At 41.2% G+C, this 13,947-nt stretch overlaps 1 protein-coding gene across 1 annotated transcript in view; it reads right to left on the reverse strand.

Moving 5' to 3' along the window:
- Positions 1-13,947, reverse strand: part of UBASH3B (ubiquitin associated and SH3 domain containing B) — a 777,613-nt gene that overhangs the window by 198,091 nt on the left and 565,575 nt on the right. The window contains exon 4 of the mRNA XM_044081039.1: positions 9,762-9,960. Coding sequence (XP_043936974.1) covers positions 9,762-9,960 — 199 coding nt within the window. The remainder of the gene's footprint in view (positions 1-9,761; positions 9,961-13,947) is intronic.

Genomic DNA, 13,947 nt, shown 5'->3' on the forward strand with positions numbered 1-13,947 from the left:
ACGGACATAAATCTCCCCTCAATTCACAAAGCTCACAACAAAGCAGGAAATGTTCCTTACTCAAATTGTATCTCAGAATCCTGGAACTCCATTCCCCCTGCAATCAGACTCTTCAACAATACATGTCTTCACAGATAAATTGAAACTCTTCATGCTCGATTCCTAGCTAATGTCCATGATACACCCTAGATACATCACAGACACCATATGATTGAACTTTAACAAGTCCAAATGTGAAAAGCAACGGCTCTGTACAGTGCAGAATGGGAAAATTTCTCCTTTCTGCACTGAAGTGTGATCTCGGAGTTGGTATATTTAAGTAGGGGGTGGGGGGTGCAGGGGTGCTTACCCCCTGCTCAGAGCGTTGAGGTAAGTTTTTGTTTTTTATTTTATTATTATATTTTTGATGTTTCAAATTCTGCTCATATGTTGTCGAACATATGAGTTTCAAAGTTTTGAAACTTTGAATATATAATATAGACCCAGGGCACATAGCTTGCCAGATGATCTTTACAGGCACAAAGGAAGGACAGTCCAATTACAAGAAAAGAGGATTGCTATATACGAAGCCAGTCAATAGCAGTGTATCTTCTGGGTTGAAAAGTAGCTGGTCCTTCGAGTCCCATGTGCCTCTAATTTTTGGAACAGGCAAGTTGTACATAAGAAGCAACCTTACTAATCACAGAAGGGGCAATAACTTTAGGTTAGCACCATCTAAGCCTTGTCTTTTACTGAACCTTGTAGCTTTGTGATGTCTTATGGCCAGCAGAATGACAGCAAAGTAGATGGACTTCATAGAAATGAATACCAAAAGCACTCACTTTTTTTTCATTTCTCTCCAACGTTTGAAATGAGATATCTGACTTGCCTATAGAGCCTTGAAAGATCCAGGCTTCTGTATTCTCCTACAGAGCTACAAAAGTAACACCACCTTAAATGACAACTTGAGACCTAAATATCCACAAAACATAATTAGGGCATATTTATTAGGTAGACATTTTTCAGTGTGATGGTGTAGACTTCCCCTTAGATAATGTTAAACAGGGTTAACTACATGACCCTTTTATCATGCATATTTTGCCACTACCCACCTCCAAAAAAAGCTTTAATTTCTATTACATTCCAAACATATGCAATGCTGTTTCTTCTACATTAAAATGTTCTCTCACACATTTCTTTTACTCCATAAATTTACATTTATTTATTTATTAGTCTAATGACAGGGATAGTCTACTGGGCCTGGAAGAGCACTATATACCTCAACCTTTTATCACTGTTCTCTCTTACCCATTGCCTCTACTTCCTCTCCTACCATATACCTCATAAACTTCATATGCATGGGAGATGGTGTTAAAGAGTTTATGTAGTAGGGGTACAGGAACATTCCCACTTTGAAAGGAGGTGAGATTGGAGAAGAGTTTTGAAGTTTGTGTGGCTCTGAGTATTTTGAAGGGCTGTAGGGAGAGAATTCCAGAGTTTAGCTAGGGAGCAGGATAATAGTAGGTGGCCAGGGGGTCGACGAGGCTTATATATGTTTAGAAGATTGTGTTTTTTCTGATCTCAGAGAGCGGATGGGAATGTAGGGGGTTAAAGAGGTGGACAGAAAAGGACAACTATAAGGTTTGAATATGAGCTTGTGAGCAGTAGTAAGTCTAAGGAGTTTGAGGTAGCTGGGATGATAGTAAGGGGTGAGAAATGGTATCAAAGGCTTTGGAGAGGTCAAGGAACAGAGTACAAACTATTTTGCCAGAGTCACGAGCAAGGTTTAAGGAGTCTAGAAAGGAGAGAAGGGCAGTGATGGTACTACGCCCGGGATGGAAACCATGTTGTGTAGGGGGTTAGTAGGTTCTTTTGGGTCATATAGGACATCATTTGGGACTGAATACATTTCTCCATGATTTTTGATAGTGGGGATAGGATGGCTATGGGCCAAAAATTAGAAGAGTCAGTGTTTTTGCCTCCTTTATGGAGTGGAATGATAAAGGCATGTGTCCACAGTGAGGGGACGTATGATTCTAGTATGGATTGGTTTATTAAGACAGAGATGGGATGGGCAACGCTGTCTGCAGACAATTTGAGGAAAGTTGTGGGTAGCTTATCTGGGGCAGGGGAGCATGGTTTGAGTTGAAGGAGGAGCTTCTTATATTTTGCTTATAGAGACTGGAGATAAGCTAAAAGTAGGAGTAGGGGTTGTCTCACTCACACACACACACACACACACACACACACACACACACACACACACACACACACACACATGCACACACACATATAACCTAGCTGAGACTCCACAAACCAACTCCACAGGAATTTGAAATGATACTCTACATTACTAAGATTCCTTTAATATACAGCTCAAGGCAGGCTGCTTCCAATTAGTTACCTAGGAGACCTACTTCCTTATGGGCTTTTCCTTCTGCAGAAAAAATTTTGCATTTCCCTTAAACTGTCCCATAGGAAACATCACCCCAGTTGTGTATGGAGCTGACAATATCCCTAGGTGCCATCAAAGTACACTCCCCATGTCACTATATACTTATCTCTCTGTGTGTGTGTGTGTGTGTGTGTGTGTGTGTGTGTATATGTGTACTTAAACACATATGTACCCATGTGTGTGTGTGTATATATATATATATATATATATATATATATATATATATATATATATATATATACATACACACATCTGTATCCATGGTGCATGCGTGTGGATGTGTGAGCACTCTGTTGGCAATTTATTGAATGGAAATGGGTGATTCTGATATGCTTTTCTACAACTTTATGAGTTAAAACAACAGGCCATTTCCAAAGTTAATGCCTAATAGGAAGACTCATGGATGGATTAAATGACTGCCAAATGAAGATCAGGAGTGGGGGAAAGAAAGCAGTTGCAAAAAGTTAGCTACATTTAAAAAGATTTACAGAACAGACTACAAACTTCCATGGGTAGCAATTAACATCTCTGTGCCAACTCTGTTTCAAATTCAAAAGTTTAAGCTTCATCAACTTACAATAGCAGAAGTCAATTTCTCTCCCTAAAATCATGAAGTCTCAAATGGAACCAGGGCTTGCATTTTCTCTGTAGTAAATACACAACCAAACTATCTTGGTGAATTATTGTGTATTGTAATGGAAGGGAAGAGTTAAGTGGTATAAGCTCTCCAGTTTTTATGTCCTGTGCCATAGAATCAAACAATATTTGACTATTAGAATTCATTGTTAAGGCAGGTGTACGTTTATGCTTTAGTGAAAATTTTGATGCAAAGGCACAACCCACATCATGAAAGCAGTTTGATAATGGCTGGCAGTATCAGACTCAGTTTGGATAAAATCAGTGATGATTTCTGGTGGGATATTTGCCGTGGATGACACTTGTTTCAGAGACTGACCAATGAAACTTCCAGGAGTGTGATTGATTTTTCCTGGTGCAACAGAGTACAGTGAGATAGCAGTGCTCTGTACTGTTCCTTCATACTTTTGCTGTATTTTTGAGCAACATAATTTTTTGCACTAGGATATTTTTACACTTTTGCTGTCTTTTACATACTTCCCTTTTCTGCTTTAAGATTTTAGCTCGACATGTCATTAGTTATATAATGGGTTCAGCATTGCAGGTCACAGGACCGAATGTTAAACACTGATCTGCTTACTCAGGCTCTTCAGAGTTACGCTTTGTGTCTTTAACTGGTATTGTACTTTCCTGTAACACATGGCGTGCTCTGTCTTATTAAGTGTAGAGTCTGAAAACCAGATGTCCAGAATCTGAAAACCAGATGTCCAGAAATATAAAGAATCAAAGTCTATACAAAGATCCTCCATATATGGTTAAAATCGATATATGTGCAGTAACAGAAACCTGGTTTAAGGCTCCAGAGAGCACCCCAGCACTACCAGGCTTTTCCAGACCAAGGTGGAAAGTTTCACAGCCCCTATGCTGAAGGATAATGCTGTCCAAGCTGCAAAATCCTTTACTAATGCATTCTACGGGCACCTACAAGAATGCATGGATCGTGCCATCCCAAGCAAAACCAAGAATCACACCTCCAAGAAAAGGAAACCAGTCTGGTGAACTCCTGCCATAAACAAGCTATACAATAGAAGGAGAAAACTAGTACAGAAAAGAGTAAAATCCCAAGAAGGGAAGACATCCCTGATCAGTATCAGCAAGAAACTATGATCCCTCATAAAATCATCCAAGGCGAGCTTTGAAAGAAAAATTGCCAAGGACTCCAAAGATAACCACAAGGCATTCTTTAGCTATGTCAAGAATCTAAGTGGCAGTGCTCAGATCTGCTTGGAGTTAGTGCAGAATGGCACAAAATACACTGAACCGACCAATATCGCCAACATCCTGGCAGACAGTTTCAGCGCAAACTTCACCCCCCCACCCCCAAAAGGGCCCATAACCATACCAGAAGAATCCAAACACCAAAACGAAAGACTGTTGCAAAGGAAACCAAAAAACGCCACAGGAACAACGACAGCATACACAAAACGACTTTAATAAAAGTTCTGTTCTTTGTGTTATAGTGGAAAACTGCATCCACAATAAAACCAAAAGGACCAAGAACCGACAAATCCAAGTAAAGCACTTTTCGTCTGTAAATGTAAACAGACTTCTTCAGACAAAAGCACAATGTAAATTCAAAACCTATTTAAGTATAATACAGTGGTCACATGATAAGTATACCCCAACATTAACCCTTTAAAAGTCAGAACATTTCTAACTTACTTTTTGAAAGAACGGTGTGCAAAAATTTCATTAAAAGTATCCCAACAGCCACTTAATGCAAAGAAAAAACTTAATAAATCAAGTACAATAATTAAAACTGCTTTATACTTAACATTATGTTTGTACTTGGTATTATATTAATTAAAACAATAAAAGTGTGTTTATTACTCAAACCAAAGTGCTGTATTAACGCACATTAAACACATAATGGAGCGAAAAAAGTAATAATAATAGAACGTGTTACTAGTACTTGTGTGTGAATACACTAACAGTACTATTTCTGTTTCTTGAACTTGTAATGAAATAAAATGCCTGTGTTCACCTACGATTATCATACTGTGTCCTCTTACACTGGTTGTAAATGTAAACCATGAACCAGAGCCAAAAAAGGCGTACTACATCAATAATGACAGTTTATATAAATATCAAAAAAATGGAACTGCTGTACAATATGTAATTTATAACTATGTACATAAAATGGTTCTAAATGCTGAGTACTAAACAACGAATATCATACAAATATATGGTTAATCACCTGTTCTATCACAACAGGGATAATTAAATGATGGTCATAACTTCTTGTTATGAGAGGTACTAAAAGTTGATGTACTACGAGGGGGTAGGTTAATAACTACTGACGAATATTGTAAGGCCTCACTATATTTTACTTCAGTTGTGTTTCAGTAACTTTTGTATTCATGTTAAGGTCAGCATTTTTCTATCTTTAATAATGTGTAATTTACCCTAACAGTGATACTGATTTAGTTAGATCACAATGTAGTGAGGCCTTACACACATTATACCGCCACCCCCATAACAAGTACAAGTCTAGTCTGTAAAGAGAGAGAGAAATAATGGAGCTCATAAACAAACAAATATATAGACATTGAGACATTGGACCCCCCCCAGTTTGGCTTCGAGCAGATCATGCATGCCTTTTGAACTTGGTTCGACTTCTTCTTCAAGGCTACCAATGGAGAGGGAAAGGGAACTCAGTCCCATACCCTTGACCTTTGAGAACACACAACAACAATAGGTATTGTGAAGGTATTGTAGAACTAGCCAACTTAAAAAATGTAAACCCATATGTCAAACTGGGGTTGCAACTGGAGACTAAGGGAGAGAAGTTGCAGGGTTAGAGTTGCTGGCGCAATGTCAGACTCCCCAAGCCGGCAGGGGTCTGTCACAGGAGGCTCGGTTGGCCTCCCTCCTAAAACAGAAGTCTAGGCCAGCATGGGAGGAAGCAACTTGTTGAACATGCAGGCAAACAAAAAAAAAACACAAAGGCAAACTGGGCAGGGGACAGGAATCAGATAGGACCATATCCTTCAGAAGAAGAAGCGCCTGAAGATAGCTAGTATTTGCCAGCAAGAAATGAAATGGCCTAAAATGCCTAAAAAAAGCCCTCATAAAGGTGTAAAATGAAAAGGTAACAAAGGTGGACCACCACTAAGCAGGGAAGAGGACCCAGGTTGACAGATCAGGGGACCTTGACAGACAACTTTCTTTAACAGTTTTCTCACTAGTTGTTGCCCAGTGAAAGCAGGAGTACTATATTGATCTACAGATCATGATGGACATCCATCCAGAGTGAGGTCATCATGTTCCCCTGTGTCATTGTCACCTCAGACCAATGATCAGTACAATGCAACCCCATTGACCCAAAAGTTCCTCACCAACCCCAAAAGGAGTCACCCAAAAACCCTATGCAAAGATTAAAAAACCTCCAAATGAAAGGATTGACTGCCACCAGTGCCAGGATCATAGAGATCCAGTCCCTCCTCAGGATCAGCATGAGCCGCAAGCCTAGCCTCAAGGCCATGTCCAACCCGAATTAATGGAACTCTACCAAAAAAATCCACCCCACTAAAAATAAAACGACAGCGGCTTAAACTAGAGCAAGATGCAAATAGGGTGTGCTGGAGGGATAGGTAAATACAAGAGGATCTCATGCTATGGAATAAACCTCGGTCTGATGCCCAAAGGTGGAATCGAGACCTGTTCAAGAGAAATCTTCTCCTGGTCTGTGCCTGTCAGAGAGAGGTTTGTATCTAATGGGCACAGTATTTTTTTCAATGGAGTACCAAACCAACCCAGAGTGCATTTCATTTAAACTAAGTATTGCGGGTAGGCAAAAAAAATTTTATATAGGCTTATAAATGCCTTAGGGCAGATAGCCTAGTATAAACCTATGAACCTATGAACCTATGAACCTATTCAAACTCAGCCTCTCCACAGGCTACATACCCCTAGAGTGGCACACAGCAATGGTTATTCTGCTCCACAAAGGTTGAGCCACAACTATCACCCTATAAGCCTGACTAGCTTGGTCTGCAAGGCTATGGAGCACATCATCATGGAACTCATTATCAGAGACACTGGGAACCTCCAAACACTGAACCCTACCTAATTCAGCTTTGTTAAGGGCAAATCATGCCTCCTAAACCTGGTGGACTTCTTTGAGACAGTTAATAAGGCTATAGACGAGGGAAAGGTGGTACACACAGCCTACCTAGACCTCGCGAAGGCCTTTGACACCATTCCCCATTCTGGTGTTATAGACAAGTTCACCAGCCTGAACATAAACCCCTACGTCACAAGATGGGTTGCCAACTGGCTCATGGACAGAACCCACATGGTGAGAGTTGCAGGAGCTAGGTCCAACTCTAAACCGGTTACAAGTGGCATTCCCCAGGGCTCAGTCCTAGGATCCCTCCTGTTTGGCATATACCTCTCAGAGGTACAGGCCAGCACAGGAGGACTATGGCTGACCAAGTTCACAGACGACTGCAAAATAGGGTCTTTAACTGACTCTGTGGCTGACACAGACAGCCTCCAAAAGGGTCTCACTGAGACGGATACCTGGTGTCAAAATCATGGCCTCAAGCTAAATGCCAAAAAGTGCATAGTCATCCCCTTTGGAAAAAACAAAGTACCCACAAATTACCACATAGGTGATAGTCCCCCAAATATGGAAGACGTAATAAGGGATCTGGAGACCCAAGTAGATAGTAATCTCACCTTTGATAATCACATTGTCAAAGTGGTTAGAAAATCCTTTGACGTGGCTAACCTAATCAAAAAAGGGTTCACATCCAGATCAAAAGAGGTCATTGTGCCCTCTACTCATCACTCATCAGACCCATCATAGAGTACAATGCCCCATTTGGGATGTACCTTACAAGACACCTACACCAGCTGGAAAGACCTCAGAAGAACCTCACCAAGAGGATCACTGGCCTCAAACAGATGCCCTATGCAGCTCGACTGAAGAAACTCCAGCTGTACTCAGTTGCATACCGCCTACTCAGAGATGATCTCTGCCTGACATACAAGGCCATGTCCAACCCAGAACTGATGGACATGCTCCAGCTAAAGAAAACCTTATGCCCTTGAGCCATATGCTCTAGGGATTTAAATCTCACCACAACAATAAATAGGACGTGCTGGAGGGATAGATTCCTGTCTCAAAGACTTCCCATGCTTTGGAACAAGATTCCAATCTACATTAGGCAGAGCTCCTCACTAACACTCTTCAGAAGAAACCTTGACGAGTGGATAGGAAACAGAAAGTTTACACCAGGGATCACTTCAGTGGCTCTGCTGGACAGAGGCACAGGGAACTAATCTAAGGGGTGTGGTGAAAGCCAACACATTCTGGTTAGGCTTATAAATGCCTTCGGGCAGATATCCTAGTATCTACCTATGAACCTATAAAAAAGCACCTGGTCACGACTGGGCACGTAATTGAGTAAACAGATGTTATAATACACTGTACGAATACATCACATTATGCTTAACTTAGTCTTACCAAAACAAGTTGCATAGGTAATCACCAATATATTTTATAATTACATTCCTTTCAGCAAAAACAAGTTCATATTTGTAGAACATAACAGGCTAAAGCATACCTGTTTACATGCAGACATTAACATTCCAGTTTAACAATGATTACCATGTCAATACATTTAGTAAAAGATGAGGATCTCAGCTTTTTACCCTTGAGGTCTGTAGTTCTAATAATCAAAAAGCTGAATAGTTTATACCACATACAGTTTAACATAATGAAGTAAACTGTAGACCTACAGTAATACAAGGAAGTCAAATGCTACCAAAAGTTCCAGAACCATCTAATTATAGTTATTTTGGCATATGTATTCTTTGTTTCCTTATTCAGGATGAGTGCTGTGTTTACAAGGGTTCCCAGGTCAGCAGTTTGTCAAATGCTAGCCTTGCATCATCATATCCAAGATCAGTGCTGAAAATTTAAAACCAAATCATCTTCATTCACTGTAAAATATTTCTGGTTAAATGTTGCGTTTGCACTTTCAAACTATTATCTACGATTTGCACGAAGGGAAAAACAGTCTGCAACTTTAGTTCTAACTTTTAAGAGCAAACAGATTAAGTATTAATTTGTTTTATTAAAAGTAAAACAACAGGGGTCCATCATACGAGGAATGCAAAATAGCAGAATTGCAAAAGTGGTTGATCAGATTTGAGTAACACTGAAACCAGCTATTACTGACTTTTAAGTTTCTACAAGAGGGCAGACTACTGGTTCACAATAAAATATTTCACTCAGAAAGGAATACCAAGATAAAGAACTTGAATTTAAATGTTTATCAAACTAAGTGACAAACTGAAAAATGAAGCACATAGAATAAAGTAGTCGCTGTTAGGGAAAGATGGGAATGGCTATTTCAGGAAATGTTTGTGAAAACTCAAAGGAACAACAGATTAACAATTATAAATAATGGCTTCTGGCAATAGCAGACCACAGTATCTTGCCATATAGTAGCAAAGGATAAATGTATAACAAAAGTAATTTCCTCCAGCTAATTATATAGCTCTCCAGCTGGGTAGTTTCTGGTCTCATTACTTACTGTTCTAAGGTCTTCTGACCCAGTCTTGAAGGGCTTGTTTTCCCCCCTGCAGGACGCTAAACAGAAGAAACAAACAAAGACCTACCACACAGCTATTTTCAGATACACTGGTGGTTAGATTTTGCTATCTTTGGTCTACATACCTGATTTAGAAAAGGCTTCAGCAGCAAAATCAATAGCGAATTTCTTTATGACTTCAGCAATCTCGTCCTCCACAAAAAGCCCAATGAAGTTGGTGGATGTATACAGTTCCAGAGGCAACGGATTAGGGAATTTTGGTTTCCATCGGATTACTGTATTCTGCAGAGCCTCACAAAGACTATCGATTTTACTGTCCTCACACTGTCAAAAACAAAAAAAAGAGAAAAAACATGAAGTCAGCGGAGAAGCTTCCAAACATAGCTAATAGAACACCAGCACTGAAATTCTTATCTTAGGTATCTGATAAAGTGTTTTTGGTTGATTCCATTAGAACAAATAAATACATGTTACACCACTATGAAAAGAGGGCTTTCCTCATTCTGTAAAAAACTTCACAGATGTTCACTTTCAGGCTTCTTTAAAATCTATGTTAACATATATCTTTAGAGTATCCTTCTTGGCAGATTACTGTTCCATGTAGGGCAATACATTTCTTCCCTTTCTTAAAAAGGGGGGTATTTTACTGGAAATTGTTATTGCATTAACAAACTGCATTATGAATGTTCATAGGTAGGTACTAGGCTATCGGCCCAAGGGCCTAAGTAAGCCTAGCCAACAAGGTTCCCTGGCTTATGCCACCCAAGAAATTTATTTTCCTGTGCCCCTGTTGAGCAGAGCCACAGGAGTGATCCCTGGTGTGTATTTCCTATTTCCTATCTAGTCATCAAGATTTTTCTTGAAGAGTGCTAATGAGAAACTTTCCTTGACATAGATGGGTAGCTTGTTCCACAGTATGGGAAGTCTCTGGGACAGGAATCTATCCCTCCAGCATGTCCTGTTTATTGTGGTGACAAGGTTTAGGTCCCTAGAGCATGTAGCTCGGAGGGATTGGGATTTCTTTAGGTGTAGCATATCCAACAGCTCTGGGTTTGACATAGCTTTATATGTTAGGCAGAGATCACCTCAGAGTAGGTGATATGCTACGGAGTAAAGCTGGAGTTTTCTGAGACGGTCAGTGTAGGGCATCTGTTTGAGGCCAATAATCCTCTTTGTGAAGTACTTCTGTGGCTTTTCCAGCTGCTGCAGATGTCTAGTGTGGTACATTCCAAAAGGGGTGTTGTACTCTATAATGGGTCTAATGAGTGTCGAGAAGAGGGGAACAATGACTTCTTTTTTTCCTGGATGAGAACCCTTATGTGATGAGGTGTGCCATATTGAAGGATTTCCTGACTACTGTGGCGATGTGATTATCAAAGGAGAGACTACTGTCCACCTGGGTCCCAAGGTCTCAACACACATTCGGCATTAAGTAGACTGCCACCTATGTGGTAGTTCATGGGTACATAGTTTTTACCAAAGGGGATGACAATGCACTTTCTGCCATTGAGCTTGAGGCCATGGCTCTGACACCAGGCATCTGTCTCAGTGAGGCCCTTGTGTAGGATGTCCACATCATTTGGGGACTTGATTATAGCTCCTAGTTTGCAGTCATCTGCAAACTTCATTAGCCAAAGGCCTTCTGTGTTAGCCTGTACTTCAGAGAAGTAGATACCAAATAGGAGAGGTCCCAGGACTAAACCCTGTGGTACTCCACTTGTCACTGGTTTGAAGTCAGATTTGGAGTCTGCAATTTTTACAGTGTGGGTTTTGTCAGTGAGCCAGTTGGCAACCCATCTTGTGATGTAGGGATTTATACCTAGTTTAGTGAGTTTATCTATAATTCCAGAAAGGGGGATGGTGTTGAAAGCCTTGGCGAGGTCAAGATAGGCTGTGAGAACCACCTTACCCTTGTCTACGGCTTTGGTGACTGCCTCAAATAAGTTGATCAGGTTCAGGAGGCATGCTCTGCCTTTCACAAACCCGAACTGGGTGGGGTCCAGAGTTTGGGGGTTACCAATGTCTTTGTTTATGAGTTACATGATGATACGTTTCATGGCCTTACAGACCAGGCTCGTCAGGCTAATAGGGAGATAGCTCCTGGGATCGGTGGTGGCTCCCCCTTTGTAGAGTGGGATAACTGTTGCTGTGTGCCATTCAGTGGGCACAAAGCCTGATGTGAGGTTATGATTGAACATGGTGCATAGGTTGGAGCCAGTTCCTTCTGAGGTTCGTGTAAAACACAGCCTGGGATGTTGTGCAGTCCCATGGATGCTGTGTTTTTGGCTTTCGAGAGTGCAGCTTTTACCTGCATAGTTGTGATTACAGGGACTCTGCATTCTTTCTGTATAGATATGGGCCTTTTAGGGGGTGAGAGGGGGGGGGTAAAGTTAGCACTGAACCTATCTGCCAGGATGTTGGCAATATCAGTTGGTTCTGTAATTTTTGTGCCTTTGTGCTGCAACTCAGAGCAGATCTTGTTGTTCCCATGACGATTTTTGATATAGCTATAGAATGCTTTGTGTTTGTCCTTAGAATCAGTGGTGATTTTGTTTTCAAGATAGCGTTGGGAGGATCTTCTAAAAGATTTCAGCTTCTTACTGAGGCTAACCAGGGAGCTCTACCACTCATGGGATTTTACTCTGTTTTGCAACAGTTTCTTCCTTCTGTTGTAAAGATTGTTTATGGCAGGGGACCATGAGATTGGCTTCCTTTTTTTGGAGGATAGTGTCTTAGTTCTGTTTGGGATAGCACGATCCATGCACTTGTGTAAGTGCTTATAGAGTGCATTTGTGTAGGATTCAGCTGTTGTAACTATATTGTCCATCTGCATGGGTGTCATGAAGTTTGTCACTTCTGTCTTAAGAAGCATGAAGCTGGCTTTGGAGACATTTTTTACCATGGTTTCCTTAATGGGGGGTGGGGTCAGGATGTGGATATCTAGGGTGATTATCTTATGGTCGGATCTGACCATTGAAGAGTTGACTTCAGGTGTGGAACACCAGTCACTCATGTTGGTAATGACTAGGTCTAGGATATTGTTGCCCCTGGTGGGGGTGTGGATAAGTTGATCCAGGACATTGGAAATTATGAATTCCAGAAAGCGTTGAGCAAAGGAGTTGGTACATGAGTAGTTTTCCCAGTTAATGGTGGGGTAATTGAAATCGTCCAGTATTAGGGTTTTTAGTTGAACCCTAATATTTTCCAGTATATCAAGAAAAGAGGAGTGGGAATTCTGGGGCATGGTGGAGGATCTGTAGCAAGCTACAATTTGGATTGCAGTTTTGCCCAGAGTTAGTTGCACTTGGATATCCCCGGATGCATTATGCTGAGCAACTAGCCTGGAGGTGTAGATATCCTTAATGAATATGGACACACCTCTGCCTTTGGTGTTCCTGTTCAGGTTAGATGGCCGAAAAGTGTGGTACGAATTATAGCCTGGTAATCTAGGGGTGCTGTCTGAAGCCTTGAACTAGGTCTCAGTATCTGCAAAGATATCAGTGTTCTCCATTTTAAGAAGTGCCTCGAGGGAGTGCATTTTGAGATTTAGACTTCTAGCATTGAGTAGCATTACCCTCAGTTTTTGCTTGCCTGTTCCTGTTACGGTGGTGAAATTGTCATTTGAACCTTGCCTAAAAAAGGCACTATAGGGGCGGCAAGTCAGTATCCGGAATCCCAGGTCTGACAGGTGCAGACCATCTCTGGCAAAGCATCATTGTCTGTTGACCATGTTGTTTCAGGCAGACAGATACTGGATCCCCTTAGAATGACACCAGAAGCTTAGCCAATTGTTGAAGTCAATCATTTTGTCCTTGTACTGCGGTATCATTCTGGGCAATGGCAGGATGCTACTCAGGGCTAGGGTCATACCTGCCTGGGCTACAAGATCGGAGAGCTTTTCCATATCTCTTATCATGTAGTCCAGGGAGGTATGTCTCAGGCTGTTCACACCAACATGGACAATGACAGAGTCATATTTGTACTTGTTGTGGAGCAACCTGAGTGAGTGGGTTATGTGACAAATCCTGGTACCCAACAGATAGCGGACAGTAAGCTTCTCCTTGTTTAGCCTGGTGAGTGGGACATTGGTGTGCCAGACTATAGAGTCACCTATGACTAGTGTGCTGGGTACGTTGTTTTGCCGTATGGGCTGTGATTGAGTGGCACACTGAGTCTGTGGGCTATGTGTGATTTGGGCTGTGTTGGGAGTAGAGGTTGCTTGCGATTCTGCTTTGGAGGTCTCTGTTGCTTGAGCAGATTATTATTGAGAGCCTCCGCGAATGTTTTTGGGTTTCTTTGTGTGGATTTTGG

Source organism: Protopterus annectens, chromosome 8.part0, assembly GCF_019279795.1.
Source record: "Protopterus annectens isolate FY-2018-M chromosome 8.part0, PAN1.0, whole genome shotgun sequence".
In the NCBI taxonomy this organism is placed as follows: domain Eukaryota; kingdom Metazoa; phylum Chordata; order Ceratodontiformes; family Protopteridae; genus Protopterus; species Protopterus annectens.